The following is a 23,610-nucleotide window of genomic DNA, read 5'->3' as shown; positions in this document are numbered from 1 at the left end:
GATGGAAGGGGGTGGGGTGGGGTAGGGGAAAGCAGGCAGGGTAGATCCCGACTGCAAATGAAACAAAGACTGCTGTTTTCGCTGAATAATATAATACCAAATATAATACTTCGGCTTTGCTGAGATTTTTGTTTTTTAACATTGAAGCTGAGGATTCTTTGAGTCAGGCTTAATTATTCTTGATAGTATCTCACTCTGGAAAACTTTAATGTATTTATTGTTTCATTTCCTTCATCAATCCACCTTTATTAATTACTCTTTCAGTTCCATGCTTTTGATGTTTAAGTATGCCCTGTCTGTCACGGACGCTGGAAAAGTGGCCATTTTATGCAGCTCCTTACTTCTGCATCTTAAATTCAGTTCTTTCTCGTCCTTATCTGGAGAAAGCATATGGTGTAATTGTGTGATATAGCACTAGCTTTTGCTGCAAAGGGATGTGACCCGAGAGGTTGGCTTTTTATTTGGGCTCCTTAGCGAAATCATTTCAATGAAGACAGGCTGGATGGAAGGTGAGATGGAGGAAATTTTGAAGGGCACGTTGTATGGTGAAAGACTACAGGCTTCAGCGGATGATGTACTTACTTGTCATATAGGAAGAATAAAAATTCCTGGTGTCGGCTCCACGTTTCAGAAACATTTAACACGGTGTAAAGATATTCACAGAGGTGGCTTGGGCCATGAATAGCGATAGTGTCCTTTTGCACTTAGTTTGTATTTCTGCTCATTTGGTTGAACAGAATACTGATAAATGAACAGACTTACAGGTCTCTGTAATGTAAGTGACCTCTGTGGTAGCGTTACACAAATTGGGACAATTCTGTTTTAGTCTTAGAGAGATGCGCTATCATATGGATCCCTTATCCATCATTTTTGTTTGGCTTTATATATATATATATATGCAAGATATTCATAAAACTGTTTTTCTGTGCCTGTACCTATAGTAGGTGCTGGGAGGCAGTCGAGAAGTTTCCTGGGTGATATTTCATTGAGAGTCTAAAATGGCCTTGGAGATGGAGCCCAGGGGTGTGTGTGTCTAAAAGCAAATGAAGGGGATGGGGCTTTGGCTCTGTAGGGAGCTAATTTGTGCACAGATAAATGATTCACCTGTAATTAGGCAGTTATTTCAGATGACACCAAGAACCTTCAGATTCTGTCTGTTGCAAAGATGTTCCTGTTTATTCCTTTTTTTCCCCAATATAGGTTTTTTTTTTCTATAAAATACAAAGCCTTTGCTAGGTTGTGCTAGTGCGTTCATTGGCCGAGCCTGTATTCTTTTTTTTTTTTTTTTCTGGCGGCTTGTGGGATCTTAGTTCCCAGATCAGGGATCAAACTCCGGCCCCCCGCAGTGGAAGCACAGAGTCCTGACCACCGGACCGCCAGGGAATTCCCTGAGCCTGTACTCTTGAAGCCATGATTGATAATTGATCGAGAGGCAGTATGTAGTGTACTACATGCCCTTCAAAGTTTTCTCCTTCTCACCTTCCATCCTTGTAGCATGTGCTCTGGAGCTGAACTGAGTTTACTCCCAGCTCTGCCCCTTGTTAGCTCTGTGACCTCCAGCCAGTTATTGGCTTTCTCTGAACCTTGGGTTCCTCATCTGTAAAATGGAGATATGAATGGTACCTACCACGTAGGGCTGTTGTGAGGATTAAGAGTTAATACATACATAACCTGCTTAGAATCGTGCCTGGCCATGATTAGTGGTATGTAACAACAGTATCTGCTGTTTTCAAAATTCTAGTATTATCCTTTCCGAAAGGCAAAGCATTTGGGAGAGGTTTCCCTATTAAATACCAGCATTATCAAGATTAGGTACCAAATGTACAATGGAATGAAAAAAATACAACATATTTGGCAACCACAAGTGAAGAGTTAAGATGAACAAAACATCTTCACTGGCCTCAGGGACTCTGTCAACTAAACGAGGATTTGAGCACCTACTACCTGAGTCCTCTGGTACAAAGGCGAGGGAGGGTTAAAAGAATGCCAGGAGAGCGGTGCAAAATGTTAGGAGAAGGCTAAGGATTAAATTGCCAGGTTGACCTGAAGAGAACTTCTGAAAGGGTGGCGTTGGGTTAGGATTTGAAGGAATGGTTAGCTTTTGGCGGTGGAGGAGAAGCTGAAGCTTACACTGAGGGTCGGCACCATTCATATAGTATTGATCAGTAGGTATATAGAGGCCCTCCTGTGGACCAGGGGGTAAGCTCACCGTATGGCAAAGACAGGAAACCATCCTCATAGTGTTTAGTTAGTTGTAGAAAACTCTGGAAAAGTAAAAATTAAAAGTAGTTTGTTTTCCCACTACCCAGTGGAGACCCAATGACTATTTGTTTCTTTTAAAACAAAAAGAAAAAAAAGTTTCCCCCCACACACAAAATCGGGGGCATATTGTAACCACACTATTGTGATCTCTTGTGGGTTTTTTTCCCTTATATTAAATTATAGGTGGTTCCCCACCTAGAAAAAGGACATACTGATAAATTTAAAATGTGTTGATTTGATCAAATAATTTATAAATCCATGATTTACTTTTAAAAAAAGAAAAAAGACCTGCCCTAGGAATGACCTGTTAAGTTACTGTAATTTATAGTCACTTGCTAAATCTAAGCATATAGTTACATGTCTAATGTAAAAGTAAAGAAATGTGTGCATACATACAGGCAGCAAGGCAGTTTCTGAAGTGTTGTATGGGGTATACAGTTTATACCTAATAAGAATAAGAGTAACTTGTTATCGTATTTTGTTCTAGTTGGATATTTTCTCTTTTAAGAGACTGTCCTTCCTAAGGCAGCGTGTGTCCTATTGTCTGTATCCACATTCATCCAAGATAATTCCCATTTCAGAGCCATCCTCTTCCTAGCAGTGGGTAGCAAGTGTATAGGTTGGGAAGACAGAAAACTTGTAATCTTATCAGTGCAGTCCGGAGAGGTGATGGGTTTTTGAAACCATTCTTCAGAATGTCCATGTGTGCTTGAATATTTTCTCTATTGCCCTCTCCCACATGGATGCCTAAGAAGGCAACTGCAAGTATAGTTAGAGAGCATATTAGCAATTCTATCGGTAGAAGTCTTAATGTTACATGTTTTGTGATTTTTTTGTTTGTTTTATTCTGTTTTGTGATTTTTGTTTTATCCAAGTGTATACTCCTTGAAACGTTAGCATATCCTTTAAGTCAGGTTATGAATTAGTCTAAAACATTGGTTTTCAACCTTTTTTTCTACTCCAGCATACCTGGTAGTAACAGTGGTTCACCATGGCAACCAGAGAACTGTGGAGGAATGGTTCTCGAAGTGTGGTCCAGCATTATCAGCAGCATCTGGGAGTTTTTGTTAGAAATGCAAATTATCGGGTCCTCCACCCCAGACCTACTGGATCATAAATTCTGGCAGTGGGGCCCAGCGGTCTGCCCTTTAGGTGTTGCTGATGCCCTTGCCAAAGTTTGAGAACCATGCCCCAGGGCATGAGTGTTTGTAATCCTTTATATTGTTAACAACCAGTTTCTAAAGAATCTTAGCTATTTGATTCTAGTACCTTCTTGCTGGGACTGAAAGGGCTAGTATCTTGTACCCACTATCAGTGTTTAATCTTTTAGGACAAAGATAAATAGATCCCTTTAAGAATCCAAAGAAAGTTATACGTGTTCTCCTCAGAAAAGCACAGATATACAAGAAAGTTGTACAACGTTTTTAGACCATTTCAGTGATTTCATGGAGCTTGAACTTCGTCTACAGCCTCGAGGTTAAGAACCTCGTAACAACTTTGGATGACTTTATGATTTCCCTTGCAGCCTTCCATTCTGTTGCCTACCAAGAATCCCCATCATTTTGGGGAGAGGGAAAAGTTGGGAGGGTTTGATGGTTACTCACTTGCCTTCTTTCATTGACTTGGATGAGATTTGTAATAACCTGGAATTTGAAGTAATAACAGAAGTATTTAATGATGGTGTTGGATTCCAGAAAGATAGTGTCAGGCAGGAATGACGCGTCATGTCAGAAAGGTGAGTGACGAATGTAAAATCCTGTCCTTTGATCCAAAAAGTCAATCCCACAAGTATAAGAGGAGAAGTAGCTTCAAGGACCATGAGTGGAGCTTTCGCTGACAGTTCCTTGTGAACCAACCGTAAATGAGCGCTCAGTAAACCACTTAGGTCTTGAGATACTGTTCATTGTAAAAGTCACAGAAGCAGTGCTTTCCCCAGTGTGGCCTAAGGCTGTGAACAGTTCCTTTTCTTCTGCACTGGTCAGACTGTGTCTGGAATATTCTGTTTGCTTCCAGTCCCCACACTCTAAAGGGGCATGGAGTCTGTTTAGAGGCGAGAGACCAGAGTGGAGGAGTGAGTCCTGATGAAGGACGGGATGCAGGAGAGGAACTGGCGGGGAGCAGCTGTGGGCCTGGGAGTGGAGACCTGAACAGCCCCCATCACATACTTGAAAGGCTGGGTGTGATGCCAACTTACACGCTCATCCCCTGTGGTCTCGTGATCACACTGAGGCCACATGGGCCATAGCGAAGCTGCAGGGGGCTGGCTTGGGGTAATTGTAAGGAAGAACGTCGAGTCTGTTGTCTGAAGGTAGGATGGGAGGCACATTCTAGACCTGAGGGTCGGTCTGCTGGCAGCCACCGTGCATTTCTGTAGCTATCAGTACATCCTGGTGGTCCAGCAGCACTCCATGGGCCTTTTGTCATGAAACTTTGTTTTCTTTTTCTTCCTTTTCCTTTCCCTTCTTAAGTCCCTGTTTAATTTGTGGTAAGGGTGAAATAGGAGATGGAGAGGGAAAAAAGGGTGAAACTGGAACTTTGCTTTTCCCTCCTGCTTGTTTTCCAGCCGTCAGCGACAGGCTACATCTTGAGTGGTCCTCAGACGACCAGAGTCATCATTTGTGGTCAGGCCTGAAATTTACCTTGGAAACCCAGTTAGTACGGCCATGCAGAGGGCTACCGCAGCTCCTTCACTCAAAGTTCACGCTTTCTGTTTACCAAAGCGTTTGTTTTAGGTTTCTTAGAAGAGTAAAATTTGTGAACCATCGTATATTTTGGAATATCTGACTTTGTCCTCCTCCTCTTCTCACAGAGGCAGTCGCCCTTGGATCCCTTCTGTTCACAATGGCACAGAGAACTGGACTTGAAGATCCGGAGAGGTATCTCTTTGTGGACAGGGCGGTCATCTACAACCCTGCCACTCAGGCGGATTGGACGGCTAAAAAGCTGGTGTGGATTCCATCAGAGCGCCATGGTTTCGAGGCAGCTAGTATCAAAGAAGAGCGGGGAGATGAAGTTATGGTGGAGTTGGCGGAGAATGGAAAGAAAGCGATGGTCAACAAAGATGATATTCAGAAGATGAACCCACCCAAGTTTTCCAAGGTGGAGGATATGGCAGAATTGACGTGCTTGAATGAAGCTTCTGTTTTGCATAATCTGAAGGATCGTTACTATTCAGGACTTATCTATGTAAGTATGCCCTCTAAGTAATCATGTGAAGTGGTGACTTAATGGGAATTAGACGTACTGCCCTAATCAATGTGGAATACTCACATACTCTCTGTTTAACATGTCTATTTCTATTAAAGATAGAATGATTGTCCCTTGCTTACCCAAGTCTTGCTTTGCTTTAAATCTTAGCACATAATTTAAAATAATCCAATCTGCAATTAAATATACTAAAATGGTATTTGAGACTTTTGTGTAGTGGTGCTCTGGAGCTTAGTAAGAGGGGGGAGAGCGTGTGGCAGAAAGATAAGGGACTTTCATATGGTAATAAGAGTTGCATTAGTGGTAGGATACAGACGGCAGATTGGTAGGAAATCCAGTGTATATCCAGGGGGTATAAAGTGGCGGGGCTGCAAGCTTAGAGGTTTCAGTGAGGAGCAAGACCAATGTCATCGGGTACAGGGAAGTCGGAAAGCTGAATGCTGAGGTTTTTAAGAGGAAACAGTTCAGGGTGAGATTGAGGCTGGGGTTGTCCTGTGGTTAGCAGTTGACACATGTGTCACAGTCACTGACGGTGTCGTGACCATATAGAAGTTCCTGAAAGTAATAAGGGATCGGGGTTGAGAGGAAAATGCAAGCCAGATCCTGAAAGAATCTCTAATGCCAAAAGAGGCTTGAAGGGATGGTAGACACGGGTGGCAATGATTTAAAGAAGGCCGGGTAATTAGCAGCAACATGGATGGACCTAGAGATTATCATACTGAGTGAAGTAGGTCAGAAAGAAAGACAAATACCATATGATACCACTTATATGTGGAATCTAAAATATGACACAAATGAATTTATCTACAAAACAGAAACAGACTCCCATACATAGAGAACAGACTTGTGGTTGCCAAGGGCAGGGGGGAGGGATGGATTGGGAGTATGGGATTAGTAGATGCAAACTATTATATATAAGATGGATAAACAACAAGATTCTACTGTATAGCACAGGGAACTATATTCAATATCCTGTGATAAACCATAATGGAAAAGAATATGAAAAAGAATGTGTGTGTGTGTGTGTGTGTGTGTATAACTGAATTACTTTGCTATACAGTAGAAATGAACACAACATTGTAAATCAACTATACTTCAATAAAATAAATTTTAAAAAAGAAAGAAGGCAGGGTAGATAGAATGTAGATTTAGAATGAAGAGAAGTAGAGGGGAAGGTTGACACTAATGGTCTGAATTTGGAAAAGAGAAGTTGAATTTTTTCCAAAGAGTGTGGTACTAACGTCCATGTATAATTCAGAACTTCAGCAAAGCAGAAGTCGGTTTCCCATAGAATTAGTTTATTTAGTGGATGTTTACTGAGCACCTACTATGTTCTAGGTGCTGGAGAGAGTGTGGTGAACAGGCCAGGCCAGATCCCTGCCTTTGTGGTACATCCTATGCGGAAATAAAACAGGACTATGGGATGGCTTTCCCCAGCGGGTCAGGGAAGGGCTCTTTGAGAAGGTAGCATCTGAGCTGGAATCTGACTGATAGGAGGGAGCTAGCCATGGGAACATCTGAGAATGAGTAGTTCATTCATGACCTTTGCCAGAGGAGTCTGAATCAAGCCTGGTGGTCTCTTTTATTTTATTTTATTTTTTTCTCTATGAGTTGGGATGCAAAGTAAGGGTAAGAGGCACCAGGGTCCGGAAGGTGGCTTGAGAATACGTAAGGTTTGGAAAGGGGAGGAAGCCAAGGGTAAGAAAACAATTGGAGAGCAGCATTGGGAATCCAGCTGAGACTGAATAACAGAATGTGTAAGGTGGCCACATTTTTGTCTGGAGAGAAAGGAGTGGAGAGAGGGAGTGAGAAAACTGGGAAGTTAAGAGATTGTGGTCAGATCATTATGTTGACATCTGAGATTTGAGAGGTGAATCAATTTTGGATGATACCTGGTGCGGTGAATTGCAAAGGACTGGAAATGCAGGGACGTAACCAAAAAGCTGTGGAGTGCTGCAAAGGAGCCTGTCTGCCCCCAGGCCCCACCCTGCCCTCCAGGGCTGCTGCAGGGAGGAGAGAGGAGGGAAAGAGAAAGGGGAAGGAAGTTGTGGGTAAAAGGGAAGGAGGAGGGAAAAGACAATTTAGTTTATTTGTAGCCATTTCTCATGATAATTCTAAGACTTTGCAAGTATCTTTTATTGAGTTTGTTTGATTTTTTTTCCAGCTTAATTCGGGGACAACAGAAGTGAATTTCTGGGTTTCTTTTCAAAGCACGGCCCCCTGGGCTTTACAGAAAGAGAATCTGAGTTTTTTCTTTTTTAAAAAATTTATTTATTTTAGGCTGCGTTGGGTCTTCGTTGCTTCCCGTGGGCTTTCTCTAGCTGCAATGAGCGGGGGCTACTCTCCATTGCGGTGCGCGGGCCTCTCATTGCAGTGGCTTCTCTTGTTGCGGAGCACAGGCTCTAGGAACGTGGCCTTCAGTAGCTGCAGCACGCGGGCTCAGTAGTTGTGGCTCACAGGCTCTAGAGCGCAGGCTCAGTAGTTGTGACGCATGGGCTTAGTTGCTCCGCAGCATGTGGGATCTATCCGGACCAGGGCTCGAACCTGTGTCCCCTGCATTGGCAGGCAGATTCTTAACCACTGCGCCACCAGGGAAGTCTCTTGAGTTTTTTCTTGAAGTACTAAGGTCACAGCAAAGGTGAGGGTTTGGGAGGATCATACCTTCAATTAGTGGGGTGGAGAAAGGGTTCCTATGGAAGATTCACGTTGGAGCGCTTGACTCTAAAGAAACCTACTAAGAGAATGGGGCTGTGGATGGCCGTGGCTGCTGAACACTGAGTGAAGGGTATAGTATTGGGCTTTGGAATTCACCCAGCACTTGAAATTGATCAATTGAGGTACCATGGTATAGACACTATAATAACTTGGATAGGATCTTTGGGACATATTTCTTTTCTTTTTTTTTAAATAAATTTATTTATTTTTATTTATTTATTTTTGGCTGTGTTGGGTCTTTGTTGCTGCACACGGGCTTTCTCTAGTTGCCGCAAGCGGGGGCTACTCTTCGTTGCGGTGCACGGGCTTCTCACTGTGGTGGCTTCTCTTGTTGCGGAGCACGGGCTCTAGGCACGCGGACTTCAGTAGTTGTGGCTCAAGGGCTCTAGAGCGCAGGCTCAGTAGTTGTGGCTCAGAGGCTCCAGAGCACAGGCTCAGTAGTCGTGGCTCACGGGCCCAGCTGCTCCACAACATGTGGGATCTTCCCGGACCAGGGCTCGAACCTGTGTCCCCTGCATTGGCAGGCGGATTCTTAGCCACTGCACCACCAGGGAAGTCCATTGGGACATATTTCTATAGATAAGACATAACATATGTTCATTTAGGTAAGTTACTAGCAGGTTTGGTTATGTTATTTCCTTATATTTTCTTTGGATTTAATCTCCCCAACTTCCACCTTCTCAGGTCATTAATTTTCATCTTCTTAATAAAACTACTTAAAAACTGCAGATGTCTTCTCTACTACGTTTTAGCTTACTTCACACATTTTGACATGTGTTCAGTTCTAAATATTTTCTAGCTTCTATTATTCCTTATTTAACCTATGAACCATTTTAAAGTATACTTTTAAAATTCCTAACTGTTGTTTTTTAAGTTATCTTTGTGTTATTGATTTTTAAATTAATTACATTAGTATAGTCCATATAATAACACTCCCTGTTTTTGTGAGACTTGCTTCATGTAGCATATTGTCAGTTTTTATGAGTGTTCTGTGTGTTTAAGAATGTGTTTTCTGTTGGGTGTGGAGTTCTATATGTGGCCGTTAGACTAAGTTTTTTAATTGTGTTTAAACTTTACTAATTTCTCTCTTCTTGGTCTGTTGATTATTGAGAAGTGTCTTAAAATCTCCCAGTGTGTTTTCTCAAACTAAGTATGCATTCCTTAAAAATATAGTTTAGTTTTGCCTGTTGATGAATTTTTATATGAATGCCTCTCTTAATACATACCTTTTTGTGTATTTTTGCTCAGCATCACAATTTTAAGATTCACCCGTATTACTTTGTGTTGATGTAACTCAGTTGTTCTCAGAGGGTGCTCTACAGACTCCTAGGCTTTCTTTAAGACCCTTTCATAGGATCCTTGAGGTCCAAACTATTTTCGTGATTATTGAAGACTTTATTTGCCCTTTTATTGTTGACATTGGTACTGATGGTGTAAAAGCAACGGTGAGGAAAACTGCTGACACCTTATCGTGGGTAAAAGCAGTGACCCCAAACTGTACTGGTGGTCATACTAATCCAGTTTCACTCCAGAATGTCCTTGGTAAAGCAGGAGGGATGATTGAATTTATTTCAGCTCTTGAGAACACATCTTTTAATATTCTGTGTGATGAAATGATAAGTATGCTAAATCACTTCTGCTGCATATTGAACTAGGATGGTTGCTTTGAAAAAAAAGCGCGTGTGTAGCTATTTGAGTTGCAAACTAAACTTGCTACTTTGTTTGATAGACTACCTTTTATTTGATTGAATGGCTGATAGATAAGCTTTGATTAATTCACACTGGGGTATTTGGCAGACATTTTCTTGAAAATGAACAAAGTGAGCCTGTCATTTTAAAGGAAACAGTTGAATGTATTTGTTGACAATGATAAAATTTGAGTTTTCACATGAAAATTAGAATTTGTATCTGCCACTGTGAACTTGACAGCTTGTCAACACTTAAAACCTTCCCGATGAGAGACAGATGGCAATATTAATGGATGTGATTTTTTTTTTTTTTAATGTCATATAGTGTGAAATGTCATCATTTGGAAGACTTGAACAGTTCATTGAACCAGAGTTTTCCAAATGATGTGTACATGATGTTAGAAAATCATGCCTGGGTAAAAGATTCACCCGTGCAAGCTTAGCCAATGGATTTGATGTATGTAACAGAGTATGAAAAGTTCATGGACAGGGTGTCAGATGCTACATTGTATCTAATCTTTAAGAAATTCTTACTTGTCAAGTTTTGGTATAGTATCGAAGAGGAATATCTATAATTACATGAAAAGGCTGTTAAACTACTCCTCCCTTTTCCAGTTAAATATCAGTGTAAGGCTAATTTCATGTGTTTCAGTCAAAACAACATCACAGTAGACTAAATGCTGAAACAGAGTGTTGAGTGTTGTCTAGAGTGTTGAGTGTTTTCTATTAAGAAAATTGAGTGTTTTCTATTAAGCCAGACAATAAAAGATTTGCAAATATAAAACCGTACCACTCTTCTCACTTTTATTTTGGAAAACAAAAGGTTATTTTTCATAAGAAATGTTATTTATTGTTATTTTTAAATGAATAAATACACATTTAAAAACTATGTATGTACATATATTTGTGTAAAAATATATAAAACAAAAGATCTTTAGGATCTTTAACAATTTCTAAGACTGGTAAAGGGCCCTGAACTATAAAAGTTTGAGTGTTTCGTTCCTTTTTGTGGAATGTAATGTTCCATTGTAAGATTTTTGACCCAATTTATTTATCCTCTCAGCTGTCTTTGGACATTTTATTTTTCCAGTTTGTGGCTATTATTGTACAAACGGTGCTTCCGTGAACAGTTTCGGACATGTCCTGGTGCACATAAGCATGGCTTTCTAGAAGGTATATAACTAGGAGTGGAATTTCTGGGTGATACAGGACATGCATATCTTTAACCCATATCTTCAGCTTTTCTAGATAATGCCTAAGTTAGTCAGATTCCAGCAGGAAACAGAAGGCCCTCTAACTAAGTATTCTGTGAATTTAATAAGGGGACGATTTACAAACATGTGAATAGAGTTTAGAAAACAGATGCAGAAATGTTGCAGTATCCCAGCGCTAGTGATGGCTGAGAGCCCTGGACCCATCTTCATCTTTAAAGGAACAAAGAGCCGTTACCTCAGCTGGGAGAGGATGCCATGTGGAGAGGGCTTCCTGGTAGGAATTGTGGCTGCCTTTAGAGGGAAGCAGACAACTAGCAGGGAGGGGCCTGGGGGATAAACATCCTGACTTCATTCTCCCCCTACCTTCAATCGCCTGCCGCCTAACTCAGTTTGAAGCCAGAGGAGAAGGGAATTTGGTGATATATTTCTTAGGGTCAGCCTCAGTTCCATTTGGAATTTAATTTTGTGTGTGGTATAAGGTAGGGGCAAGGTTAACTTTTTTTTCCCCAAATGGCGATTCAGTTGACCCAGTGCCATTTACTGAAACGTAGCCCTCTCTCCACTGCTCTGAAGTGCCACCTTTGTTGTAAATCAGATGCTCATAAATGTGTGCTTGACGACCTGTTCTGTTTCATGGGTCTGTGTGCCTGTCCTTGGGCTGACAACACATTGTCTTGATTATTGCAGCTTTAGACTATGGCTTGGTATCCAGTAGGGTAAGTTCTCTCATTTGCGTTCTTTAGGATGGTTCTGTTTGTTAGGTCCTTTGCATTTCAGTATAATTTCAGAACCCACTTGTCAGTTTTTCATATACACACACGCACACACACACACACAACCTTATTGGAATTTTTATTGGGTTTTGGCTGATTCTGTAGTTCATTTTGGAGGAGAAATGAGATCTTTACAATATCTGTTCATCTAGTTCATTTATTTAGTTCTTAATTTTTCTCAATATGTTTTAGGGTTTTTTTGTAGAGGCCATGTATATCCTTTGTTGGATTTATTTTTTGTGGGATTTATTTTTAGGTGTTTGATTTTTTTTTTTTTTTTTTTTTTTTGCGGTACGCGGGCCTCTCACTGTTGTGGCCTCTCCCGTTGCGGAGCACAGGCTCCGGATGCGCAGGCTCAGCAGCCATGGCTCACGGGCCCAGCCGCTCCGCGGCATGTGGGATCTTCCCGGACCGGGGCCCGAACCCGTGTCCCCTGCATTGGCAGGCGGACTCTCAACCACTGCGCCACCAGGGAAGCCCTAATTTTTATTTTTTTAATAAATTTATTTTATTTATTTATTTTCGGCTGTGTTGGGTCTTCGTTGCTGTGCTCGGGCTTTCTCTAGTTGCAGTGAGCGGGAGCTACTCTTCCTTGCGGTGCACAGGCTTCTCATTGCGGTGGCTTCTCTTGTTGCGGAGCACGGGCTCTAGGCTCGCAGGCTCAGTAGTTGTGGCACACGGGCTTAGTTGCTCCACGGCATGTGGGATCTTCTGGGACCAGGGCTGGAACCTGTGTCCCCTGCATTGGCAGGCGAATTCTCTAGCACTGCGCCACCAGGGACACCCTAAGTGTTGTTTTTAAATTGTTACCATTAGGTAGAAATACAGTTGCCACGTTTTTTTACAGTTAACTTTTGTGTATTGACTTTGTATTCACCAACCTTACTAAGTTTATTAATTGATTATAATAGTTTAGCTGAGGATTCTTTTGGATGTCGTGTTGAACACACTCATGTTGTCTGCAGATAATGACATTTTTATTGTTTCCTTTCTAATTCTTGTACATTACTTTATTGCATTGTCTAAGAAGTGTAAATGTTTGTTGAATAGTAGTGGTTATTGGAGGCATCTTTGTATCATTCCCGATGTCAGAGGGAAAGTTTTCAATATTTCACTATTAAGAATGACTTGTTTTGTTTTGAATATTTTTAAATTAGATTCACGGAAGTTTCCTTTTGTTCCTAGCTTTTATCCCGCATGGATGAATTTTTAAAAATACTGATTGGTTGTTAATTTATCCCATGTTTTTCCAGTTTCTGCTCAGGTGATAGTGTGATTTTCTAGTTATTTTGTTACTGTAGTGAATTATATACTATATTTTTTAGTGCTAAGACTAACCTGGCAAGGACCAAGTATTCTTTTTATGTATTACTGAATTCCTGGATTTTGTTTGCTGGTATTTTTGTTTAGAGTTTTTGCATCTATATTCATAGATGAGATTGACTTAAAAATTTACTTTCTTACGATGTCCTTGTCATACTTTGCTATCAAGATTATGCTGGCTTTATAAAATGAATCATGGAATGTTTTATCTTTGTATTTTCTCTGGAAGAGCTTGGATAAGATTGATGTTATTTCATTTTAAAATAATGACAGTTTCCTTTGTGGGGAAGTTTTTCTTTCATAGTTATAGAATTTTTGAGATTAAAAATTTTTGGTGTCAGTTTTATTTGGAGTTTTTCTGGAAATTTGTCTATTTCATGTAAATTTTCAAATTTATTGGCATACTGTTGTTCATAATACCCTCTTTTTTCCTGTAGGATTTGTAGTGATGTTCTGTCACTCCTGATACTGAAAATCTGCTCTACCCTTTTAAAAATGACTCTCACCAGAGGTTTATCAATTTTACTAACCTCAATCATCTCTTTTTTTTTTTTTTGCGGTACGCGGGCCTCTCGCTGTTGTGGCCTCTCCCGTTGCGGAGCACAGGCTCCGGACGCGCAGGCTCAGGGGCCATGGCTCACGGGCCCAGCCGCTCCGCGGCATGTGGGATCTTCCCGGACCGGGGCACGAACCCATGCCCCCTGCATCGGCAGGCGGGCTCTCAACCACTGCACCACCAGGGAAGCCCTCAATCATCTCTTTTAATTACTTGAGCATATTATTGTACAAGATAATAATCCAAGGCAATAAAAGTAGACTCACAGGGAATCCACATATTATCTTGGATTTTAGTCACAACTGTTGCCTTACGTGCCACCTACTGTATATAAAATTGTGACGTTAATTTGAGGCTCTGCATGACACCAAGCTAGTTCTAGAGTTTTGCTCTGGGCAGGCAGTTAGATGAAGGGGATCGAGCACGTGTAGATCAGTCAGGGATTTACATCCTTCCCAACTGGGCTTTGGGCTGGTCTATTTCTGGTATACTCTAAACTCTCAGGGTGTAGCAGTTAGGGTCCTAGCTGAACGCCTGGCGTATTTACCCTCCTCCGGAGTGGCTTTTAAAAAACAAAAACAAAAGCAAAAAACCAAGGTCTGTTGTGCTGTTGAATTTCCCATAGTCTGGATTTTGTTGACTGCATACCTGTGGTGCCTTCTGTAAACTGGCAGTTGGATGCGGCGGCTTGATCTGATTCAGATTCAGGACGCACAGGATGCCAGCTGTCTCTCAGTTTACAATGTTGAGATGGATCAGTGACTCAGTTTGGGCTTCGTCAGGTTGATTTGTGCTTTAGGAGTGTCTACCTTCACCCGAGGGTTTTAGAGCCGGTGGTGGGCACTGTCCTGATCCCTCATTTCATTAGGAAGCAAAATGGTGATAGTCTAATGTCATCATTCCTTCTGTTATGATTAGCTTGATGAATTTGTTTTTTAACTCAATGTGTATTACAACACCTCCCCACCCCAACCAGGCACAGACAGTTTTCTTCAAGTTTATTTTTGATTACTGTTCTTTCTGCAGAATTTTGACCTTTTTTCCTCCCTAAGGAGCAATGATTAATATTTTAGTTATCTTTTCTTTGCTCTCCATGTTCATCTTTCCTCTGTGTATTTTTTAAATTGGTTTTATCTTTGTGCCTTCTTTTTCTTTTATTGTTTACCTTTGTTTTCTCTTTCTTTAAGAGTCCATGTTGTATTACATTCTGTTGCAGCCATAAATCTATTCCCTAAAGTTTTCTTTTAGCTTATTTTGTAGAGAATGTCCAGAGGTCATTTCTCTCTCTGAATATTCTGGAAGATGATCTTTTCCTTATTACATAGGGTTGTTGTTGTTTTTTTGTTTGTTTGGTTTTGTTTTTGCGGTACGCGGACCTCTCACCGCCATGGCCTCTCCCGCTGCGGAGCACAGGCTTGGACGCGCAGGCTCAGCGGCCATGGCTCACGGGCCCAGCCGCTCGCGGCACGTGGGATCCTCCCGGACCGGGGCACAAACCTGCGTCCCCCGCATCAGCAGGCGGACTCTCAACCACTGCGCCACCAGGGAAGCCCTGTTGTTGTTTTTTAAATACACATGTGAATTTTATCTAGGTGTGGTGTTTGCAAATGGTGTGAGCGACCTATTCTTTCTTCTCTTCCTTTCCTTTTTGGGCGGCGGTCTGATTTCTTCTGAGAGCTGCGGTCGGGGTGTAGGTTGGGGTGATGCTCCCAGTTCAATCCCCTGTTCCTAATAAGAGACTGTTGTATCTGCTCGATTGCACTGATATCTATACCTGCCTCTGTTTCCTGGTTCTCTAATCCTTCAAAGCTATGAAGTAATAATGTATATGCATATCCCTGTTTTCTTAGACTGAGGCCTGACCCTAAAGGATAGCAACATTTCCCAATACTGGATAGGAGATGGGCATTCCCGGCAGAGTGGTCAGCATATGGAGAAGGCTGGAGGCATAAAGCAGCACAGACTGTTGGGAAAATTTCAAGGTTGTTTTGGTGCTAGTTTTTTTTTTTTTTTTTTTTACATCTTTATTGGAGTATAATTGCTTTACAATGGTGTGTTAGTTTCTGCTTTATAACAAAGTGAATCAGTTATACATATGTTCCTGTATCTCTTCCCTCTTGCATCTCCCTCCCTCCCACCCTCCCTATCCCACCCCTCTAGGTGGTCGCAAAGGTGCTAGTATTTTTGTATAATAACTGTTACTTGATGTCTTAAAGCCTTTGCAAACTTCTTCAAGGCTTTGCAGTTCTTCAAAATGTTCTCATGGCTTTAGGATTCCAGTGTTTCCAACTGTTCAGTAGGCACTCATTCTCCTGGGCTCCCTTATTGTAATGAATCTCCTTTTAACGTGCCACAATCTCAATATGTTAAAAGGGGATTTAGTTGTATCTGCTCTATTGCACTGCTGTCTATACCTGCCCACAAATCAAATGATTTTTCCCCCGTCCACTTGTTACTTTTCCATCTCTAAAGCTTGACAACCTTGGAGTCATGTTTAACTTGACGACCTTGGAGTCATCTTTACCTTGAGGCTTGAATGGTTTTCTCTATTTAGAGTCCTGACTGCTGTTGAATCTCCAGCCCACTTTCTTCATGACTCATCCCGGCTCCGTTTTTGTCTTGTTTTTCTCTCCTGTAGGCCTGTTACTGTGCCTGGAGAGGTCTCTACCTCCTGCTTCCCACCTCTTGCCCCTTCAGTCTCTTCTCCATATGGCTGCCAGGTTTATGCTGTTTCAGGAATGCCTCTTTCCTTCCATCACTCTTCTCTCCAGGACCTCTGATACCTGATCCCCTAGAGTGGACAAAATCTGCCTGTCTGGGCTCTTTTCTCTCACCTTCCACGGAACAAACTGTTGTCAGCTAGACTGCGCTTCTCTCTGCCGTGGATATACCCCGCCACCAAGTTTTACATTCTTACTATTTTTTTTTTTAATTTTTAAATATTTATTGATTTGGCTGTTCCAGGTCTTAGTTGCGGCATGCAGGACCTTTGTTGCGGCATGCAGGACCTTTGTTGCGGCACGCGGGCTCTAGTTCCCTGACCAGGGATCGAACCTGGGCCACCTGCATTGGGAGCACTTAACCGCTGGAGCATCAGGGAAGCCCCTCGTTCGTACTATTTTAATAGGAATTCCTATCCGTCCTTTTAACCTACTAGTCTTTGAAAAGAACATCAGAGACCCTCTAGGTCTGGACTTAGTACCTAGTTGTACGGTTTCCGACAAGATGACCATGACCTTCAGTGGGGTTTGTAGTGTGTTCCGCTCCAGGGTTTCTCTGTTTAAAAGGCTTGTTCATCTTTCTTTTTTTGTATCACTCTCTTTTTAGTGCCTTATATTATGTCTTGTTTGCTTAGTGTATCTTTATTGTCCTCATCCCCTAGAGCGTATAAGAAGGGGCTTAGTATCTTCCGCATGTATTCAAATGCTTAGTACTGACGTTTACTTTGGACTTAAGGCTTCCAGAGAAATTAACAGCACATCGCCCTCCTTCCGTGTGACTTGGGGAGGCCAAAAGTGGTACAGTACCGGTTTCAGTGCAGGAGCCCAACATTTGAGCTAATTTTCAAGATAGAAGCTTAGCTGTTTAAGCACTTCAGTTTACTGTTTCCACTTAGACCTCTGTTACTGCTTCTCTTTGGCAAGCATAGGATACTGATGATTATTCAGCCTTGTTTTTTTTGTGAGATTTACCCATCGCTGTAATCTGCGTGCTCAGAAAAGTCCCCAACGCATGATAGACACACACGTTGGAATGATTTCTGATTGCAAATGTCCTCATTAGGATCTGTTACCATGCCGTACATGCTACGGAGTGTTAAACGGAATTGGCGTATTTTGACTTCCTTGGAGGCTTTGGGTTTCTTTGTTTTGTTTTGTTTTGTTTTGGCAGTCTGTAATTATTTTCCTCTTACAAAAGAGTGACATGCAGAATTTGTAGCTTCACGATCGACTCTTATCTCATTTTTGAAGGAAAAAGTGGAAGTTGTATATATAGCAATTCATTGAGATGTGTAGTTATGATTTGTCAGATTTCCTGTGTATAAATTAAGCTCAATAAAAAATTAAAATGTTGAGACTGCCTCTCCTTAGTTTTCTCACCCTTAATAAAATCTCTGTTTTTATTGTCTCTCGTTGCCTTTTTGTCCTGTGGGTGGCAGAGAGAGGCTGGCCTAGTTAGACTAGAGACTAGGTAGAAGGTGCCAGGCTGCTGGGTGGGTGGCCTGAGAGCCAGCCCGGGTTCTTGGAGGTCTGATGCCGGATGCGAGAAAGCCAACGGCTTCAGGCCCAGCTGTCACCCAGGGAGGGGCAAGTAACTACTGTGGCCTCAGGCAAACAGTAATCAGTTTAGGAATCAGGCAAACAGCCCAAATCAGTGAGCTCAGGGCAGGGCCCTTGCTTGCCTTTGTCTTATTCCCAAGCGCTAATCTAGGTAGGAAGTGCATTCCACATCCGAGCCTCCGTTGGGAGGGAAGCAAAGATAAAGGAGAACAGCTGCTGAGGTGGTTCTGATCACTTAAACTTTTTTTTGGCCGCCTTTCTCCTTTCAGCATCATTCACTGCAACGTTCAGAATAGAGTGGGCTCGACAGTGCCTCCTGGTGGCCACTGCCAGGACTTTCAGCCTTTCTGAACACAGCTTGTTGGTTAGAAGCCCCTCAGTACTGCCTGGGGAGCTGAGCACCACTGGTCCTCGGCCTTTTCTAAGATCCTCTTGCCTTTAGATTTAGAATCACCCGAAGTAAAGGGTCTGCTTCCCGGTGCAGCTGAGGTGCCTTCAGCCCCACCAGGACTGGAGCATCTAGCAACAATCCTAACCGCTCTTGATTTTCCATAATTCCCAGAGTCAGTTCTCAGAAATCATTCCATGTGAATTAAAAAAACCCCAAAGGCAAAAGTGCTCCTAGTATTAATTCTGAGTAATGATTACCCTACTGATGAGGAAGGTTTTTATCTTCTAGACTAGTGGCTCTTAAAATTTTTTGAGGGCCCCCAAAGAGCTTTTGTTTATATTTCATGATATTTACTGTGTTTAGAAAGTAAAACACAAATTTTAAATATTTATCAACTCATTTAAAAATAAACCTATAACAAGTTGACATAAATTATTTTTATGAAAAAAAAGACCCTATATTTTCCAAAGCAAAAAAAATTAGAAGAGTAAAAATGTTTTACACTTAAAAAAACAGCTCTTTAATAATAACCTTTCCAGATAATTGTGGATATTCTCCTTTGATACTGTACCCAAACTTGGCCACCGGTATTTCCTTAAAAATGAGTTGCAATGTGGAATCTGAAACTACCTTAATGAACTTTTCATACCTCGTACACTCATGAGAGAATGAGTGTGAAAAAGCAAATGACATGTTGTTTGAATAATGACCCGTGGCTTCATGAAGCCATGAAGCATATATTATTATTTCCATTTGACAGATGAGGGAATTGAATCTAGGAAGTACCACTTAATAGGCTCTCTGTAGGAGAACTACTTGTGGTTTGGAATTGCCCATTATGGGTGAGATTTAATTTTAGGGATAGATTAATTGTGCAAATGATAAAGGTCCCCTGTTCAAATTACTGTGTGGTTTGTCTCCTGATTGGATCCTGTGGATATATGCAGTTTTTTTTTTTAACACTGTATTTTATTTTTATCTATTCTAGACATATTCTGGACTCTTCTGTGTAGTCATAAATCCTTACAAGAATCTTCCCATTTACTCTGAGAATATTATTGAAATGTACAGAGGGAAGAAACGTCACGAGATGCCTCCACACATCTATGCCATATCTGAGTCTGCTTACAGATGCATGCTTCAAGGTAACTGGAAATGTTAGAATACTACTCAGAATTTCTTAAATATAATTTGGTTTTTTTTAGAATGCCTCAATCTTTTCTACAGAGGGCTTTACTTTTTTTTTTTAAGATTAAAAAGAAAAGTGATAGATGTTTATTGTAGAAAAATTATGAATTCTTAAGATTAGACTAGGCAATATGACCATTTTCTATAGGCATCCGGTAAGTATGCTTGGTGCTTCATAAATACTTCATGTTAATTTTTCTGTTAAGAAGCATCTAGTTTTTATATATATTTGATGTCTCCACCACAAGCCAGTATAATCAAAGCTCTACTGCATTCGTTTTTAAAACCAACAGGAAGAATAATAGAAAAGGTGGATGCATCATTGGGGAAAGAAAGATTATAAAATATTTTTTATTTAAATACATGAAAAAGGACACAACAAAAGTTAAACAGCATGTGTGGAGTTGGTAGATTTTGATTGTTTTCTTTTTGGGTTTTGAATGAAATATAAATTTGAAGAGTCCTTAATTGGAATTATGGCTTCAGACGCAATGATTTATGGAGGAATTTTTTTTGAAAACTAGAATGGAGCAGTTTTGAATGCATTTAACATTATTGCGTAACAAGACTGCATTTATTTTTTTTCCTTTTAAATTTTTAAAAATTTTAATTTTCTTGAAGTATAGTTTGATTTACAATGTTGTGTTAATTTCCGGTGTACAACAAAGTGATTCAGTTATATACATATACATGTTCTTTTTCTTTTTCTTTTTTTTTTTTTATTTTGGTCATGCCACGTGGCTTGTGGAATCTCAGTTCCCTGACCAGGGATTGAACCTGGGCCCCGGCAGTGACCCCGGTGGCCCCTAACTACTAGATCACCAGGGAACTCCCTTATATATTCTTTTTCCTATTCTTTTCCATTGTGGTTTATCACAGGATATTGAATATAGCTCTCTGTGTTATACAGACTGCATTTAAACGTGGGACTTCCTAGCACTGTGTGAAATCTTCTATAGTAACTCTCCCTTTCTCTCCTTTTATTTTTTTAAAAATGAATTCTGTAAAGTAAAATAAAATCTACGAGGTCTTCAGGAAGCAGAGTATGCTGCATCCACCTGTCGTCAAATCTCAGGTCCTGGAAAGGCTGCCTGGGTGCTGGGTCTAAAGGGTAGTGTGAGGGGGTTAGTACCCATTTCCTACTCAGGTATCATCTGGTTGCTTCTTATATACCAGGTCCTCGGAGGCAAACAGGAAGTGCTTTAGGACTAGAATAGTGGCATCGATGGGTAAGAAGACGTTCAGAGTCCAAAATGAGCTTAGGCTTAAAAAAGATTCAATTTAATAACCCTTTCTTAGGTTCAGAGCCAAGAATGTTAAGAAATGGCCACGACTGTGATAAACTGCAGTCAGGTGACGGAGAAGGAAAATCATCAGGCTTATGTTTTGTGTCTCATTCTGTGTCTCCATTAAGAAGAATGATCTTTACATGCAGAAAAGTATTTGTATGAATGAGCAAACTGCCTTATATGGGAGAAGAAATTGGCCAAAGTACACTCCTCCTCTGATTGAATCCTTATTGTCTCTTCTAAACAAATACATTCTCACAACTGAGATTACCGAACCCCTGTTCTTTGAAGTAGTATATAGAACAGGAGTTTCCAGAAGGCTGGGATGGCCTCACATTATATAATTCTAACTTTTAAAAAGAGGAAGAGGCTCCCCTTTATATTAAGATCAAGAGCGCCCACTCTTGAGCATACTATACCTGCCAGGAAAGATTCTAGAATCTACTGTTAATAGTCTAGAAACAGCATGAAAATATTCCTCACATTACTTTACACTGAGTAGGAAGGGAAATCTAGTAGACAGTGTTATCAGAGAATTAGGGCTTCTCCATGGCGTTCCATGGCCCCTGTGATCTCCTCGTGGTTGGATGCTGCAGAGTTGTGCCTGAGATGCTGGTTCATGATAGAGGTTGGCCAGGCGTCAGGGTGTGCACCAAGGGGTTTGTGCCCTTTCCAACATCCTAATCAACTTACTTGAAGACATAGGATGCATGCCTGTAAAGTTTATAGATGACGTGAAACTGGGAGGAAAAAGAAATACATTTGATGAAAAGAAACAGAGTTTTTAAAAGCTCTTGACAGGTTGAATGGTGACTTGACTCTAGTTAAGAGGGATAAATGTTAATGCCCCACTACTGGGTTTCCAAACCAACTCTATGAATACAGAATGAGGAAGATGTGGCTTACCGGTATATGGTATTATTAATACCATCACTAATGCTAGAATGAACCTGTATTGAATATTATTATGTGCCAGGCACTGGGCTAAATGCTTTATGTGTATTATTTAACCCACAGCCATCCTATAAAGTAAATAGAATTACTGTCCCTATTTTGCTGAGGCACAAGAAGTTAAATAACTTGACCAAGAAAATGTAAGTAGTAAGAGGTATGAACAAGGATTCAAAACCAAAGCAACGTGACACATCCTTATCCACAATCATAAACTGCCACGTGAAAGTTAAAAGAATCGGTTGATAGTCTTGATTATGTAATAATTTAAAACAGACAACAAAAAACAAAAAAAAAAACCCACTCTAACCAATTCCGCTGTATTTTGTTCTATAAGTAGGGGGCTACCTGCCGATATAGGATACAACACAGTCGGGTGGGACGTCTGCTAGAGCAGTCAGACAACAAACAGTCAACAACAACAACAGCAACTGCTCGTGAAGCTCAGACCAGCTACCGATGCTTATCCATCTAGGTTTTCAATTACAGTCGTGAGCAAATAGCTAAACGTCAGTGGGCCTACGAAGAGGACCTGTAGCTTCACAGGGGACCGTGTGGAGGATTCAGAGCAGATGGTCCTACTGAACAGAGTTCGGTTTTTTAACACAAAAAACAGAAGAGAGCTTACTTTTTTTCCTTAACTTTAGATTCTAGGGGATATTGCATCAGTAAAATGCAGAGGGACTTCCCCGGTGGTCCAGTGGTTAAGACTCCGTGCTCCCAGTGCAGGGGGCATGGGTTCGATCCCTGGTTAGGGAATGAAGATGACAACGTGCCGCGTGGCACGGCCCCACCCCCCAAAAGCAACCAGTGGGACTTTGAAAAAAAAGAAAATGCAGAGTGTGCCTGGCACATAGTAGTTGTTCAAGAAATATTCATTGACTGCATGCGTGAACGTAGTGTTCTTGGACATACACTTGCTTGCAAAAGTCACCAACTCTGAAAGCATGGGATAGCAGAATTGACATAATTGGACTAAAGCAATGAATTAGAAGACCGACTCAAGGAGTTCTTCCAGAATACACAGCAAAAAGAAACTGATGGAAATTATGGCAGAAAGAGTAGGAAACGTGGTATAGACTCTCCATATCTGTAGACGTGGTATATAGACTCTCAGAGGCCATGAGAGAAGTGATATTTTTGAAAAAGTTCACCAGAGCTGAAGAAGGACTTGAGTCTTGAAGCTGAGAGGGTTCTCTGAGTGCCAGGCAGGAATTTTTTTTTTTTTTTTTAATTTTTAAATTAATTAATTTATTCATTTTTGTGGTACGCGGGCCTCTCACTGTTGTGGCCTCTCCCGTTGTGGAGCACAGGCTCCGGGCGCGCAGGCTCAGCGGCCATGGCTCACGGGCCCAGCCGCTCCGCGGCATGTTGGGCTCTTCCCGGACCGGGGCACGAACCGGTGTCCCCTGCATCGGCAGGCGGACTCGCAACCACTGCGCCACCAGGGAAGCCCCCAGGCAGGAATCTTGAAAGGAGACACATGCCTGGTCTAACGCAGCGTGGTGTAGCTAGGGCAACATCAGGTGATCTCGGTGGAGAGGGCGTCAGTGGGCTCAGACTTCTCATTCGCAGTCCTGCGTGTTAGAAACTGAACGCAGCACACTGAGACCTGTGCCTGGTAGGTAATCACGCGAGGGGACCTAAGGCCATTACTATTCCAGGCTCCCCCAGCACCCTGTGTGCGCCTCGTCCTCTGCCCCTCCCCATGGCCGTCCACCCCAGCCAGCTTCCACTCAGTAGCAGCCAACACTGCCACCCACCTTCTGTTGA

At 41.5% G+C, this 23,610-nt stretch overlaps 1 protein-coding gene across 3 annotated transcripts in view; it reads left to right on the top strand.

Moving 5' to 3' along the window:
• The window catches only part of MYH10 (myosin heavy chain 10), a 134,676-nt gene that overhangs the window by 893 nt on the left and 110,173 nt on the right, over nt 1–23,610 (top strand). For all 3 annotated transcript variants that reach the window (XM_024748375.1, XM_024748376.1, XM_024748377.1), the window contains exons 2-3: nt 5,072–5,448; nt 19,398–19,554. In XM_024748375.1, coding sequence (XP_024604143.1) covers nt 5,104–5,448; nt 19,398–19,554 — 502 coding nt within the window. In that variant the 5' untranslated portion in view covers nt 5,072–5,103. The remainder of the gene's footprint in view (nt 1–5,071; nt 5,449–19,397; nt 19,555–23,610) is intronic.

Source organism: Neophocaena asiaeorientalis, unplaced genomic scaffold (assembly GCF_003031525.2).
Source record: "Neophocaena asiaeorientalis asiaeorientalis breed wild unplaced genomic scaffold, Neophocaena_asiaeorientalis_V1.1 scaffold543, whole genome shotgun sequence".
In the NCBI taxonomy this organism is placed as follows: domain Eukaryota; kingdom Metazoa; phylum Chordata; class Mammalia; order Artiodactyla; family Phocoenidae; genus Neophocaena; species Neophocaena asiaeorientalis.
The sequence above is the reverse complement of the archived record's forward strand: the minus strand, read 5'-3'. Positions and strand labels throughout refer to the sequence as shown.